The sequence below is a fragment of the Sturnira hondurensis genome, unplaced genomic scaffold, assembly GCF_014824575.4.
Source record: "Sturnira hondurensis isolate 20B ecotype Veracruz unplaced genomic scaffold, ASM1482457v3 Scaffold0013299, whole genome shotgun sequence".
Lineage (NCBI taxonomy): Eukaryota > Metazoa > Chordata > Mammalia > Chiroptera > Phyllostomidae > Sturnira > Sturnira hondurensis.
The window spans coordinates 2191708-2205045 of NW_028085930.1; the positions used below are offsets into that span (position 1 = coordinate 2191708).

At 48.9% G+C, this 13338-nt stretch overlaps 2 protein-coding genes across 9 annotated transcripts in view; one reads left to right on the top strand and one right to left on the bottom strand.

Moving 5' to 3' along the window:
- NME9 (NME/NM23 family member 9) overlaps positions 1–13338 on the top strand; it is a 51020-nt gene that overhangs the window by 15636 nt on the left and 22046 nt on the right. For 3 of the 6 annotated variants that reach the window (XM_037061206.1, XM_037061210.1, XM_037061211.1), the window contains 4 exons: positions 860–952; positions 1933–2087; positions 3497–3633; positions 5453–5908. In XM_037061206.1, the coding sequence (XP_036917101.1) occupies positions 860–952; positions 1933–2087; positions 3497–3633; positions 5453–5607 (540 nt within the window). In that variant the 3' untranslated portion in view covers positions 5608–5908. Of the gene's footprint in view, positions 1–859; positions 953–1932; positions 2088–3496; positions 3634–3992; positions 5417–5452; positions 5909–13338 lie in introns of those variants that run through there. The other 3 variants (XM_037061207.1, XM_037061209.1, XM_037061208.1) reach the window with 3 other exon arrangements.
- Positions 8388–13338, bottom strand: part of ARMC8 (armadillo repeat containing 8) — a 101166-nt gene continuing 96215 nt past the window's right edge. For all 3 annotated transcript variants that reach the window (XM_037061202.1, XM_037061204.1, XM_037061201.1), the window contains one exon: positions 8388–10809. In XM_037061202.1, the coding sequence (XP_036917097.1) occupies positions 10776–10809 (34 nt within the window). In that variant the 3' untranslated portion in view covers positions 8388–10775. The remainder of the gene's footprint in view (positions 10810–13338) is intronic.

Below are 13338 nucleotides of genomic sequence, written 5' to 3' on the forward strand. Positions count from 1 at the left end.
CATTTTTTTTTGTCTTGACATGCCTGTTATGTAGTGAGGGGCAGAGCCTTAGGTGTTCACCAGGGCGGGGCAACCACACTTCACTGGGTTGTGATTCTGTATGTGGGGTGGTGGGTCCAAGAGGAAACAATGTTGCTTGCTCCACTCTCTCTCAGATTTCAGTCCCTTCCCCCACTTCCCCCAAGCAAACTAGGCCTTTCTGGTGTATGGGTTTGTGTACATTCTAGAGCCCAGTGGGTCTCTCCAACAAACTCTCCTGTGAGGCTGGGAGTCTCTCTCTACGCCTCAACCCACACAGGTGTTTTCAATCCTTGGTTTGAGGCTTTATTTCCCTGCGCTGGGCCCTGGGTTGCTCGGTCTGTCTTGCTCCCCAGGTTCACTTGGTTTATCTGCATGAATGTGGGACTGCCCGGTCAGCCAGCCACCATGCATGCCCTTTCCTGCTTCATAATCGCCGCCTCGCTGGGTCTGCTCGCTGCCATCTTGTGCGCCCGAGGTGCCTTGCTCACCCAGTGCCACTGCTTTTTGTGCCGCGACCCCTCTCCACTCAGCCGCCAGACTCCGCCCCACCACCGGTCTGGATGAATGTGTCTATTTTAACTCGTTGGTTGTCTGACTTCCAGACAGTTCAATTTTCTGTCAGTTCTGGTTGTTTTTTTGCTTCTAAATTGTTGTTGTCCGTATTTTGGTTGTGCGAGGAGGCACAGTGTGTCCACGCACGCCTCCATCTTGGCCGGAAGTTGCCACTGCTTTTAATGTTGCTTTTCCCATGATCTTCTTTTCCTTTTCAACCCATTTCAATGTGAATTTGAGCTTGATTTACCCTCTCGTTCAGAATTTGTGTATATACATCCTGCAGATCCAGGAAGCTGGGTTTGACATTTTAACAAGTGAAGAGAGAACCATGACCGAGGCAGAAATGCGACTCTTCTACCAGCACGGAGCCGGGAAGGTCAGCTCACCTGCTCCTGCGCGTCCGACGCACTCGCGTTCCTTCCTCTTTCGAGTGTGCTTACGGGTTGCTATTAGTTGGGGAGAGATAGAGTATTGTGAAGAACAAGAATATGAACAGCTGTGAATTGGCTCTCAGGATAATATGATAGGCTGTATCAGGTAAAAGTTCTTTGGTTGCAGGAAGAGATTTTGATTCTACCTTAAGTAATGAAATAAGGAATATCATGAAATGATATTCCATGGCTCTTGGAAATGAAGGACTTGAGCAAGGAGGTTCTGGGGAGAAGACAAACCAGGACAGTTGCAGGGATCTCAGGAGCCAAACCTCACAGCAGTCACTTTAGCTGCCACTGTTGGAGAACTCAGGTGCACCCAACTCTCCATTTGTGTCTGCTTGACTCACCTACTTGGGAGGGGGGTCCGGTGGGCCTGGCGTGGGTCACAGCCCCCTCTCAGGTGACGTGGGTGTGTGGGAGGTGCGGATAGATGTTATAGTTGTCAGCTGGACTAGGGCCAAGTGATGGAGAGGCTGCTCCCTAAAGGAAAACCAGAGTGCTGTTCCTTGACGAAGGGGAAAGGATTGCAAGGTACTACAATAATAATAATAATTATAATAATAATTATTATTATTAAATAAATGAAGTCTCAACTATACCCTGCCCCTTGGTTATCCAGTGTCCACATGATTTTTATATATGTGGTCTTTTTAATACCCCTACCCAATTTATTATGGTCTCATGCTCAATCCCAAACAAATCAACTCAAAATCTCATCTTCTGCCTTCAGCTTACATTCAGCTTCTCTGGGTGTGGTAGGGTATCAACAACACCCTTCCCAGCCTCCCTCCATGGGCATGCTGGCTGCCAGCAGGGCCGCTCGCTGGTCCCCCACCCACCCTGTGGGTGGTATGGGCCCTGCTGACTACCTGCAGGCCCAGGGTCCCCGTCCTGGATCCCTGTTTCTCTTCCCTGTTTCCAGGAGTCATTAGAAACGCTGGTACATCACATGTGCAGCGGACCAAGCCACCTCCTGATCCTCACCAGGCCTGAGGGCACTGAGGATGCTGTCACTGCCTGGCGAAACTTCATGGGACCCTGTGACCCCAACATGGCAAGGAGGGAGCAACCTGACAGGTGACATCACAAGCTGGGGTCCTATCATCCATCTCATTACCTGCATCCAAGGAAGCTGAGAACCTTACTTGATGCTAAGCCCAGTATCGTGGGTAACAGAGGGTTCTCTGATGGCCACGACCCCCCTCTTTTTTATGTATTTGGGGAGACCCTGACAGCTTCACCTCTGATCCAGTCCCCAGCCCTTCACTGCCTGTCTCCTGTGGCCTGCCTCCTTGCTGCCTCCTCTGTCCTCTTCTGAAGGCTGTGGCTGGACCCAGGCCTCACTGCCTGCTCTGCAGCCAGAGGGTCCCATAGTGTGGTCTCAGGACCACTTGCAACACTCACTCCGGACATACAGACTCCAGGCCCCCAGGCCTGCCAAGTCAGACTCTGGGTGGGGCCTAGGAATATGCACTGGACTCAACACCCTCCACCCCTACTCCCCACCCTGGGTGTCCTGAGCATAATAAGCACACTGTTCCATATACTGTGCCGAGCTGCCTTGGTCTGTGCCTTGCCCCCATGCGTTTCCAGCCTGGCACCACCAATGCCAAAGCCACTGTGTCTTTCCCTTAAAGCTGAGAGAGGCCTGGCCAACAGGAAAGAAATGAGCAAGAGGTTAAGTTAAGTAATGGAGGCTGTACTTTGTAGTTGAAGGGGCTGGGAACATTCATACATAAGTAGACCTGGGCTAGTGAAGGACAGCCCAGTGCTCAGAGCCTACGTCACCACAGATTTAGGCAACCCCTTCTCTGAGCCTCTGCTCTCTCATCTGTAAAATGGGGATATGAGCATCTATCATGGGAAACCCTAGAGTGTCATGGTTGAGACAGACTTCAGAATTTCTTCCTCTGTGGGACCTTGGGCCATGCTTTGATCTCTGCCTCAATTTCCTCATCTGAAAAATGGGTACTAGTGTGGGACCTACGCTAGATGTCCATGGAAGAGTAAATGGGCACATGCATATGTATGAAGCACATAGGACAGTGCTTGACACACCGGAAGTCCTAGCAATGTTGGCATTAGTGGTGGGTTACAAAGGGATTAACTGTGCAAACCTATACGAAGCCCCGCTGGCGGCCAGCCTGTGGTTGTAATGCCAATAAAATGGTAGCTCCTGGCTGACACCATGACTCACGCCATTTTCAAACTGGGACTCACGATGGTCTCCCTCCTGGGGCTGGGGCACACATAAAATGAGAGCTTGTATGTGAAGCCCCCGGCAATATGCCCAGAATGCTGCCGTGACGGGATAGATGTCAGCTAGTATCGTCCTGGCTGTTGTTCTTGGCATTTCCAACAGAGAGAAAGCCATTTCACAGAAATGCCGGGTGCTGATTGGTAGCTGGAGACCATGTTGCCAGAGAGCAAAACATTTCTTTTGAAATGAAACAATTGTGTCTTGTACATTTTGCCAATGCTCCCAGTCTCCGCGCTCAGTACGGCACAGAAATGCCCTTCAACGCGGTCCATGGAAGCCGGGACAGAGAAGACGCCCGTCGAGAACTGGCTTTGCTCTTCCCCGGTTTTAAGTTTTCAGACCAAGTTCCAGAAGCCCCCCTGGGTAAGTCATCGAGGCAGGTTTGGTCTTTATTAAATCTTTGGTGAATATGGGATGGGGTTGGGGGACTGATAATAACTACGTAGTGATCAAGTCTTCAGTGTAGTAAGAAATTTTCCTGCTCAGAAACAGGAGCCATTATATAACTTCAGTAGCAGTCCTGATCAGTGTGGTCTTTTCATAGAGCAACAGTGGTGCTTTTAAATCACATTACATTTTTTTTCCTGCCTTCTTACTTCTGAAGCCATGTTTTTGTTGCAAAGTTACTTTGCATTTTCCTGTGCCAATCACTGGGAAAATTTAACTCAACTGGAAGCCTTTGGCAAAGCCAGTCATTCTCTCCCTTCCTTTGTGCGCTGCAGACCCCACGCTGCGCCTTCGGCGGGTCCCTGAGCAGAGGGTTACACGGAAGGGCCTCTGCCTGGAGCCTGCCGTCACCCTCACATTCCTTAGCACCCAGTCACGCTGGCTCATTCCTTCCCAATCTGGGTGAGAAACCTAAGGAGTCCAAAGTGCATGTGGCCTACCCCATTGCACAAGTGGGACAATCAGGCCCGGCCCTGCTCCTGCTGCGGAGGTCACCTGCGTTTCTTGTTTGATCCTGAGGTCAAGTGGAAGGGGCCAGAGGGTGAATATCCTGAGCAAAGCAAAGGATGTGTGTGTGTGTGGATTTTTGGGAGAACGCTACAAGCAGATCTGAAATAGTAATAACCTGTGGTGCCCAAACGTTTGGGTTTTAACCAATTTATTTACCTAAATGTTTGGTATGTTCATGGTTTTCTCAAGATCTGAATCCAGCCAAGGAAGAGTAGGTGTCCTGAGGGCAAGGTCGGGCTGGCCCTCATTTCATCCTTGTCACTGCCACCTGAGGGACTAGCTGAGAGTGCAATGGCTTAGGGAGCTGAGAAATCATGGAAAGTACGAAGTTTACACATCCAAGTCCTCACTGTGGTTCTTTAAAGCCATGCTCCTGCTGGGAGGGACTCTCGCTTTGGCGGTGGTGGCGCTGCTGTGACTGGCTTATGCACCTGACCTCAGCGAGCCCGTGATGCACTTCCTTATGGACACAGGGTCATGGGACATGTGCTTCCTTTTCAGAGGGGTGATTGGAAACAAGTAGGTCTGACTCAGATGCAAGACTGAGGAACAAGAAGAGTGGATGGGCTGGGGAATACTCATCATCGGGGCCACTGAGTTGAGTGTTGGGAGATCATGAGGCTGGCTTTGGGCCTCAGGTGATAATGGCACAGGGCACAGAATTTCAGAAGGGTCTGAGCCCAAATCCCATCTGGGGAGTAAGTGTGCAGCCTTCTGTGGGCATGACTTTGAAGCAGCCTCCCAGAGGAGTTGATGTCCTGCCCATCTGTTTGCTGTGCCATGCCTTCCCAGGGGGCAGGGGCAGAGTGTGCTTTCAACTGACCCAGCACTTTTTCTGCTAAGGGGCAGGGATCAAGGACACTGGAGACACATAATCCTGGGTTTGAATCCTGGCTCCGCTATCTACCAGCCGAATAGCCTCTGCAAAGTTAATTTACCTTTTAACCTCAGTTTCCTCATCTGTGGAATGGAAATGACAGGCCCATTATAGCCCCATAATAATACCTCTGTGAAAATAATCGTCCTCAGACGACTGTTGTGAAGACAAAAGATGTCAAGTTCTTAGCCTTGTGACTGATGCATACTAAGTGCTCAACAAATGTTACTCATTCTCCTACTTCTTTAATTTCTAGTCCCTGACACATATATCCTGACCCCTAATTTTATTGTCTGTGTAGTTAGATTCGCTTTGCCTGTTTCTTGGTGGGTGCTGTGTGGGACACAGGACTGGGACAGGGCTCTTTCGGAAGTCCTTCAGAGCGTCTGTCGTCCCACAGACCACGAGGAAGAATGAGCGGTGAGCCCCACCGAGGTGCTTCCTTTCCCCGAGGATGTGGACTGAATGGATGTGCCGCCTCCAGAGCACCTGACCTGGGGTGAGGCCCCCAAAGGAAATGTCAGTGCATTTGCACCTGCTGCACAGAAGGAAACTTCTAGGATTGCACGCTACCCTTTTGAGTGCTGAAACTTTTTTAGTTTAGCTATCTTTCATGAACAATAAAATACACAGTTTCCTGCCTTGTTAAACATACACTTTATACTTTTGCGGGGCTATTTCTAGGATTTCACTGAAATAAGTGGGTATCAGTTATTACACTCTGTTCTGTCATTTGCGGGGCACCCTGAGTTACATAGGACAGTGGTTCCCCAATAATCTATTTTATGAATAAACTATTTTAGAGCTTAACTTGCTTGAAACTATGAGCTTAACTATAAGCTTGAAAGCAGTGCACAGGACTGGCTGGGACGCGCCAGGGCACACGGACTTGGAGGCAGGTGAGATGGGCTGGGAATCCCTGTGGTGCTGCAAGACCTGCGTCCGCAGAAAATCAGGGTGTGTTCACGAAGGGATTTTGGGGATCACATTGGGAACCAGGGCCCACTGAATTTTCTTGACACTCCCTATCCCCATCTTTTTGGGTTCTCATTTTGGCTAAAGCCTAGTTTTAAAACCTGAGAGCTCCTCACGGACCCATGGACCCAGGTTGTTGTTTCCAACTTTCACCAAATCGCCTGGTTTTGTTGCCCCTCCATGGTCATGTCCTTAAGGGATACAGGTTTCCAGCAAAAAGCGACTACTCTCGCCCCATGAGCATCAGCACGCACGGCCATTACCTCTTACCAGTGTCCTCTTCGGTTTGGTTGTAAGTTCATTGAGCCCAGGCAGAACCTTCCTCTCTGACTGAGCAAAAGGCTGTGTGTGGTTTTCTGCATCACGAGGTGAAAGGAAAATGGCTGACTTTCTCCAGAACACTTTGCTCCTCTGACTTGAAGTTCTTTAAATGGGGAGTGAGTGCCCAGAAGACCGCTCTTGTCAGGGGCATTACTCTTTCCACAGCCCATAGCATAAGGCACTCTGCTGGCACTGGAGATGGGGTGGGGCGAGTTGGGCTTCATGGAAGTGGAGACCAGAGCCCCATTGTGATGGGAACACCCACGCCCTTTGCACGCAGACCCCTGTGTGGAACAATGCAGCCCGCCCCCAACAGGACGGTAGAGAAGTCGAATCCACTGTTTCCCACCCCTGGACTCCAGCCCACCACAGGGCTGTGCTCTCCCCCTTGCGAGTGGGCTCGAGGGGGAACTCAATTGCTCTGCGCTCACCTCAGAGCAGGCAAACGCTAGAACAGCTGGAGCCCTACTACGCCTGGTCTTCCACACCACAGGTGCAGAGTGGCTCCCAATAAGCTGCACTGGGGGTGGGGGCACCTAGCTGACAGCTACCTCATCTTCCCAGAAGCTGGGAGGCCAGGATCTGCCATCACCGGAGAGAGGAGCGATGGAGTGACCAAAGCCTCCGAAAGCAGGGAGGGTTAGGTGACAGGAGTGGGCCTGGGGTCGGGGAATGACCTGTGCTGGTACGTGGGGCAGGGCGGGACAGAGAACTCGGGGGACACTAGGCCAGAGGCCCGAGTAGGAGGAGTGTTGACACGCCCTTCCTTCTTTTAGAGTGGGGTGTTTTCTCAGAATCCAGAAGGATCGCAGCAGGAATGGGGGTGGTGATAATGGGGCAGGGTCCCTTTAGGAGAGTGGCTAAAATGTCAGCCCAGTCTCTGAGGATGGGACTTGCTGGCAGTGACGCTGTGCCTGGCTCCCTCCCCCAGAAGCCAGGGGCTGCAGGAAAGCCACCACTTGGCGTTAAAGCCTCTCAGCTCCTGCTGTGAGTACCTGACAGGGCGGAGGGCGGACTGCCTGGCAGACAAGGTCAGGAGCCACAGGCTGCAGAGACAGAGGGGGAAAGAAAGGCAGAGGGCTCATGTAGGCCGCACATGGCCCTTGGCGGGGTGGGGCGGGGAGCGGGTGGTGTCCCTCAGCTTTCTCTCAAGCTAGGGCACGGACTACAATTTCCCTCAAGCTGGGGACTGACATGTGCCTCTTCACTCAGTGAGGAGGGGAAGTCAGTACAAAGGGGCTGGGGCAACACTAGCCTCTATCCCAGGTGGCAAGGTGTTGGGATTGCTCCATGTTGGCTCCCAGTCAGGGTCGGGGGCCAGTCCCCCTTTCCTCTCCTTTCTCAGGCATCAATTCCAAGTTCCCCCCACAACAGGGGAATTCCCTCTCCTCCTGCCAATCACCTCACCATCCCTCCCCTGCCCCTGCCCCCACCCCTGTGCTCTGGAGTAGGGATCCTTGGCCTTCTCTCTATTTTTAGTGAGAGAGATGCAGGAGTGTGCCGCACGTCACCTCAGGAGGTGCGCCTCTGCATTTTAGAGACGATGAAAAGAAGGCGGCACAGTGCGTGAAGGGCCCGTGGATCCTTGCAGAGAGGTAGCAGCTGCTCATGAACCGTGCAGCTGGTCATCTGCCAAACTTCGGGCTGGGTCCAGGTGGCAGTGGAGGTGTGGCATACTCAGGGGAAGAGGAGAGAGGTCAGAGGGGGCAGGCACAACTTTGGGGAGATCCTGGTGGCTGGGAGTGGCCACCCAGAAAGGTTCTTCTGGCCTTCAGGAGACCAGGAAGAGAGGAGCCCCCAGACTGCCACAGAGGCCCCCCAAAACTGTGGTGACCCTTGGGCACCAGTCACCCCCTCTGAAATGCAAAGCCACTTTCTGGTTTCTTATTCACCAAAAATCACAGGTTGCAGAAGCCAGTACACGTTACCTCCTAATATTTCCTAATGTTCTAGATACTTGGAAAACAGACTCCTTTATAGAAATTGCCATGGTCTTTCTTGGCTTTTATTAGCATGTGTTAAAACCGTATCATCCAAACACTACCAGAAGAACACGTGTTGTTCTGCATAAAGTGCTCAAGGAAAAAAATGCAACTTATTAAACTGGACATTCTTTTCTAGTTCATAAATTTTGGGTTACAATCAGGGCACAAAAGGAGAAACAGAATGCAGTATTAGAGAGAGCGAGAAGCTTAGTTACGAACTTGGGTGAAGACACAAGATCACGCCCCATTCCTCCCACCTCCTTGCTGACTGAACACTGCACCTGTGTAGAGCAGCAAACAGCTTTGTTTTAATAAATACATTTTCCTTCATTCAAATCAGAGAAGTTAATTATAGTAAAGCACTTTTTCTTTGACCATATGTTTATAGCCACAGGCAAGATTTATCCACAGAGTTGAAGTGTGAAAGTATTATTTCATTGGGCCTTTAGCTTTCTGATGCTACCTGGGTTCAGGATTGTCTCAGCAATTCATTATTGGTTTCCTTGTGTTTATTACCTGGTACTTTGGAATACCAACTCTATAGTGTTTTGTGTCTCAAATGCCAACCAAGGGTGTTCTCCCACACTGACAGCTGCACAAAACCCAAGTGCCAGTTGTGATTGATCTTTAAATTAAAATTGGTCTGAAAAAAGAACAACTTAGAAATCTCTGTGTTTGAATCTTGGGTGGTCATGTTGAGGACAGGAAGAACTGCATTAAATACATTTAAAAACATTCATTTGCAATCAGACACATTTGAGTCTTCCAAGGAAGGTACAGAGTGGTGACGCGGCGGCTGTGACGCAAGCAACCTCATCAGGAGCAGCTGGTGGGCCTGGGACCCTGTCAGAGGCACGCACTCGCGGCCAGCTTCTGGGCCACAGACCACGCTTCCTGACAACAGTGCCTTTGACTTTCTTTAACAAAGGGAAAGGAAGGCTGGTTCTATCTTCAAACAGTCAAGAGCAACCTCTGTTGAGTTCACCTTGAAGCTGACCCAGCAGCTGGAGCAGACGCCAAGCTATGGGCTGCAGCAGGGCTGAGCAGCACTCGCCGGGAGAAGAGCTTATCTTCAGGCCTCCCGGGAGAGTCCCTGTCCTTCTTCCAAACTTCAGTGCTTTTGGCTTCTTGCAGGAAACAGTCTTAGCCACATCTCTCACTAAAATTTCTATATCATTTTCCAAAAGGACACTCAACAGCAGACCTGAGTGACTAGTATGGAATTTGCCACACCCCGCTAAGAGAAAAACAGCTTTCTAAACTATCCTGCGTTTGGCTTCTTTCCACAGATGGGTGTGTAGAACATTCTTGAATCTCATAGTGATATATGCTGCTTCAGGAAGCACAAGGCGACCCGACGTTGTTTCCAGGAGGTGATAGCTTGAGCATAAGGTTCTATGACTGGGTCTAACTCTTGCCAGATAACTGCTGCACCAATGACAGAACTGAGGGCAGTTGGGAGGCTCTGGGTGCCCAGTTCCTGCCAAGGAACCAGGGTTATGGCTGGGCTTTCACTATCAGTAGTTAATATTTCCCTTTGATGCTTCAAAAGACCTAAGCTGAATCTTGTACTCCACCCTGTATGTCTGACTTGAAGTCGGAGAGCTTACTGAGTCAGGCCGATACTGACGGCAGTAAGAGGCTAGCTTACTATTTTGCACAGCACCATGTATCATGCCTGTTATTCAGGCCAACAATAGCCAACCTTTCCTTTTTCTTTTTTTTTATTTTTTTGTTCTTTTATAAAGAAAATCTATGTAAATTGAGGTTCAGAAATGCATATATTTTTTACTTACAAATATTCATCTGACCAAAATTCAACATAACCTTTATGGAACACTTAACAATTGTTTTGTTTTTAAAATAACATTTCATTCAAACTGTATATAATTCAGTAAAGTTTTTTTTTTTTATACAGCAAGCAATGCTTAAACCCTGGAAAATCTGTAGAAAAGAGATTTTCACACAAAATAAGAAAAGAAAATTTTAAGATATCCCCCCTCACACATCCATTCATCCTGACCCTCGTGCACACGCACACACACAACTGTGTACACACAGACACATTCATTCTCACTCACAAAGTGGCTGCAGCATAGGCAAAAAATTGTAGGTCCAAAGGAAAACGGTCGATTGTTCTAATAAAGAGTCCAGGTAGTTCGGGAAAAAAACCAAACCAAAACAAAACACAATAGTCCTCTGAGGAAATTACTACCTCAAAAATATGTTCTCAAGATGAATTTGAGATCTAAGCCTACCAAATTGCTTTTGCAAAACAGCTCCCTGCAGTCCAAGGTGACTTGTGCAAATAGAAGGAATCAAATGAGGCTAGTTCCTGTACTTCCTTTAACAAGGATGTGGGATGCTCACAGGTGCCCAGGGTGCTCGAGTCACGCCAGGTACTGCTGCAGTGCCGTCTTGGCCCTGAAATCACAAAGTTCCTTTGGTCATCATCTCAGAAGTATAAATGAGGAAAAAAACCTAGGGCTTGAAGATGGTAGTGGGCAAAGTCTAAAATGTTAGATTCCCCAACGTGAACTGGGGTGAGACCAGCCGGGCACCTGCCCTATGGGGGCAGAAATCTGCAGTCAGAAGACACTTCCAACCCAGCTGGCTGCATCCCTCTTCCTGGGGTTCTCAGAAAGGGCAGCTCTTGTTCTTACACCTGCTGCAACCCAGTGACACTGCAGTTTTCCTTTGTCACTGGCACATAGTTGTCGCAGATCTGGAATTATGGTCTATTGCCACGCAGCTTTTATCTAGTGCTACAGGACACCTCGAAGGACACCGAAGGTTTGGTAAACTAAAAACTGACTCAGGAAGGTGTTTAGGTGCTGATTAGAAGGTACGTGGAAAGGCTAAGAGCTCATGGGAAGAGGCAGCATCATGGTTCCAATGTCTTAAAACTGGCTACAGTCTCATCGCATCTTCTCCTGATGATGACACTGATCGACATGGGGTGTGTGTTTGTTATGGTGCCCGAATGCTCACTAGTTGCAGAGGATCAGGTATAATGTGGGCAGTGACTGGAGCTAGGGCTGAGGCGGCCTCCCTTACTACTCACTCCTATTATGAGCTTAGCAAAGTTTCTAAAGACACAGCAATTATGGGAATTAAAAAGTCAGGTTTTAGTAATGGCTTTCCCTTCTATGTTAACTAGGAAAGGCTAACATTTTCAGTTACTATTAGCTGTTGAAAGCAAGTAGATCGGGCATGCAATAAGCTGGACTCAAATGCAGTTTCTGTACGGCAAAGTAATAGATATGATCTACAGTTTTAAAAGTGGTATACTTAGGGATATTCTTGCAATTATCTAAGACTCTATAAAGATAATAGTTACAACAGTTCAACCCATCAGAAGACTGTCTCCAAGTTATGAGTGAGCTAGGTTCTACAAGGAAATCTAGAGAACGAGTTTATGATTGATGTCATGTTACCCCGAATGACCATCCACCTCTCCCCCAAAACCTGATGCCCTCTGAGCCTGGGGTGGAGAGGGCTGGTCAGCAACGGTTCCTCACCTGTGTTTGAAAGTCAAAGGCTCTGGAAGCCTTAACAACAGAAGAAACCTGAGAAGTGTCTACTTTAGATAACGGGCTTTACTGTGGCACAGGGTGGGAATGTCCACAAGAGGGTCTTGATCAAAACTCTGTATTACTCTTTAAAACTGCCAATTCAGACTCCTGGATCTTTCTCAGAGGTTAGCTGAGACTGTGCCCTTACTGTTTCTGCTATCTATTATTATCTAAGGAAGCAAGGTCATCTTTCCTTGGATGAACTTAGGTAGGGTAGTTCAGGCCTTTATTCTAGAGGTTTAAGTTTAGCAACTGTTGAAAACTTATGCGCCATACAAATTTGAACAATACCAGACTGGTCTAAGCCATGTAGGCCAGGGCTCAAACCTACCCTACATCATGCTGGTGAGGCCTCTTGTAATGTTCCAGGTCATCCCAAAGGTGATTTGCAGCAGAACCGCTATCATTTCTGAACAAACATAAGAGTGCTACTCAGGGAATAATCTGGCTCTTGGCCGGAAGGGATGGGCTGATAGAGCCCATCATTTAAGCCAGCGGCTATTACTACTGCTGTGGAGGTGGAGGTGGAGGCTCTCAAGGTACAGCTCAAATCCAGCCTTCACTTCATGGCTGGCTTTGACTTGCCTTTGATGAGACACTCAGCAGCCTTGGGCTACAGTCAGTTATTCAGGGATTTCTCTCTCTTCCTTAAAGCGCTGGACTATAAGCTTCAGGAAGGCACAGGCCCAGCTCTGTGTGCTCTAGTCTGGCACAGACGTTCATCCTGGGAAGAGTTACCAAGTGCCTCTTCCCTTTGGGGGATCAGGCCAGCAGGCTGTCGACTATGACACAGTGTGGTGTGTTCTATGGGAGCAATGGAAGCACAGAAGGGGTCCCTGGCATAGGCTGGGGGTTAGAGTGGAAAATAGATCAGGCAAGACTTACTGGAGTTTTGAAGGACAAATGGCCATTGTCTAGGCATTCTCTTCCGCTTCCACGACACCTATGCACCTGGATCTCTCTGCCTGCCTCATGGGATGCTTCTTCCATTCCTGTGCTGACCTTCCACGTCTTTTCCTATATGTTCAAGGACCCCAGAGTATGGTCCTTAGCTCTCCTACCTCCTCTCCTCTCTTATTCTCCCTTGGTGACCTCATCAAGCTCCGTGGTTTTATATACCATCCAAATTTATATGCGCAGCTCCACTCTTCCAAGTCCCTTGTTTATTTAACAGGCACCTCAAAGTTGGCATGACCAAACAAGAATTCTTGATTCTCCCTACCCCTATCCAAGTCTCTTACAGTCTTCACCGTCTTGGAAAATGACAACTCCTTATGCAATTGCTCAGGCTAAAACTCTAGGCATTTTTCTTTCCTCTCTTTCTTTAACATCCTATATCAAATCCCTGAACAAACCCTGTTGGCTCTACCTTGAGATT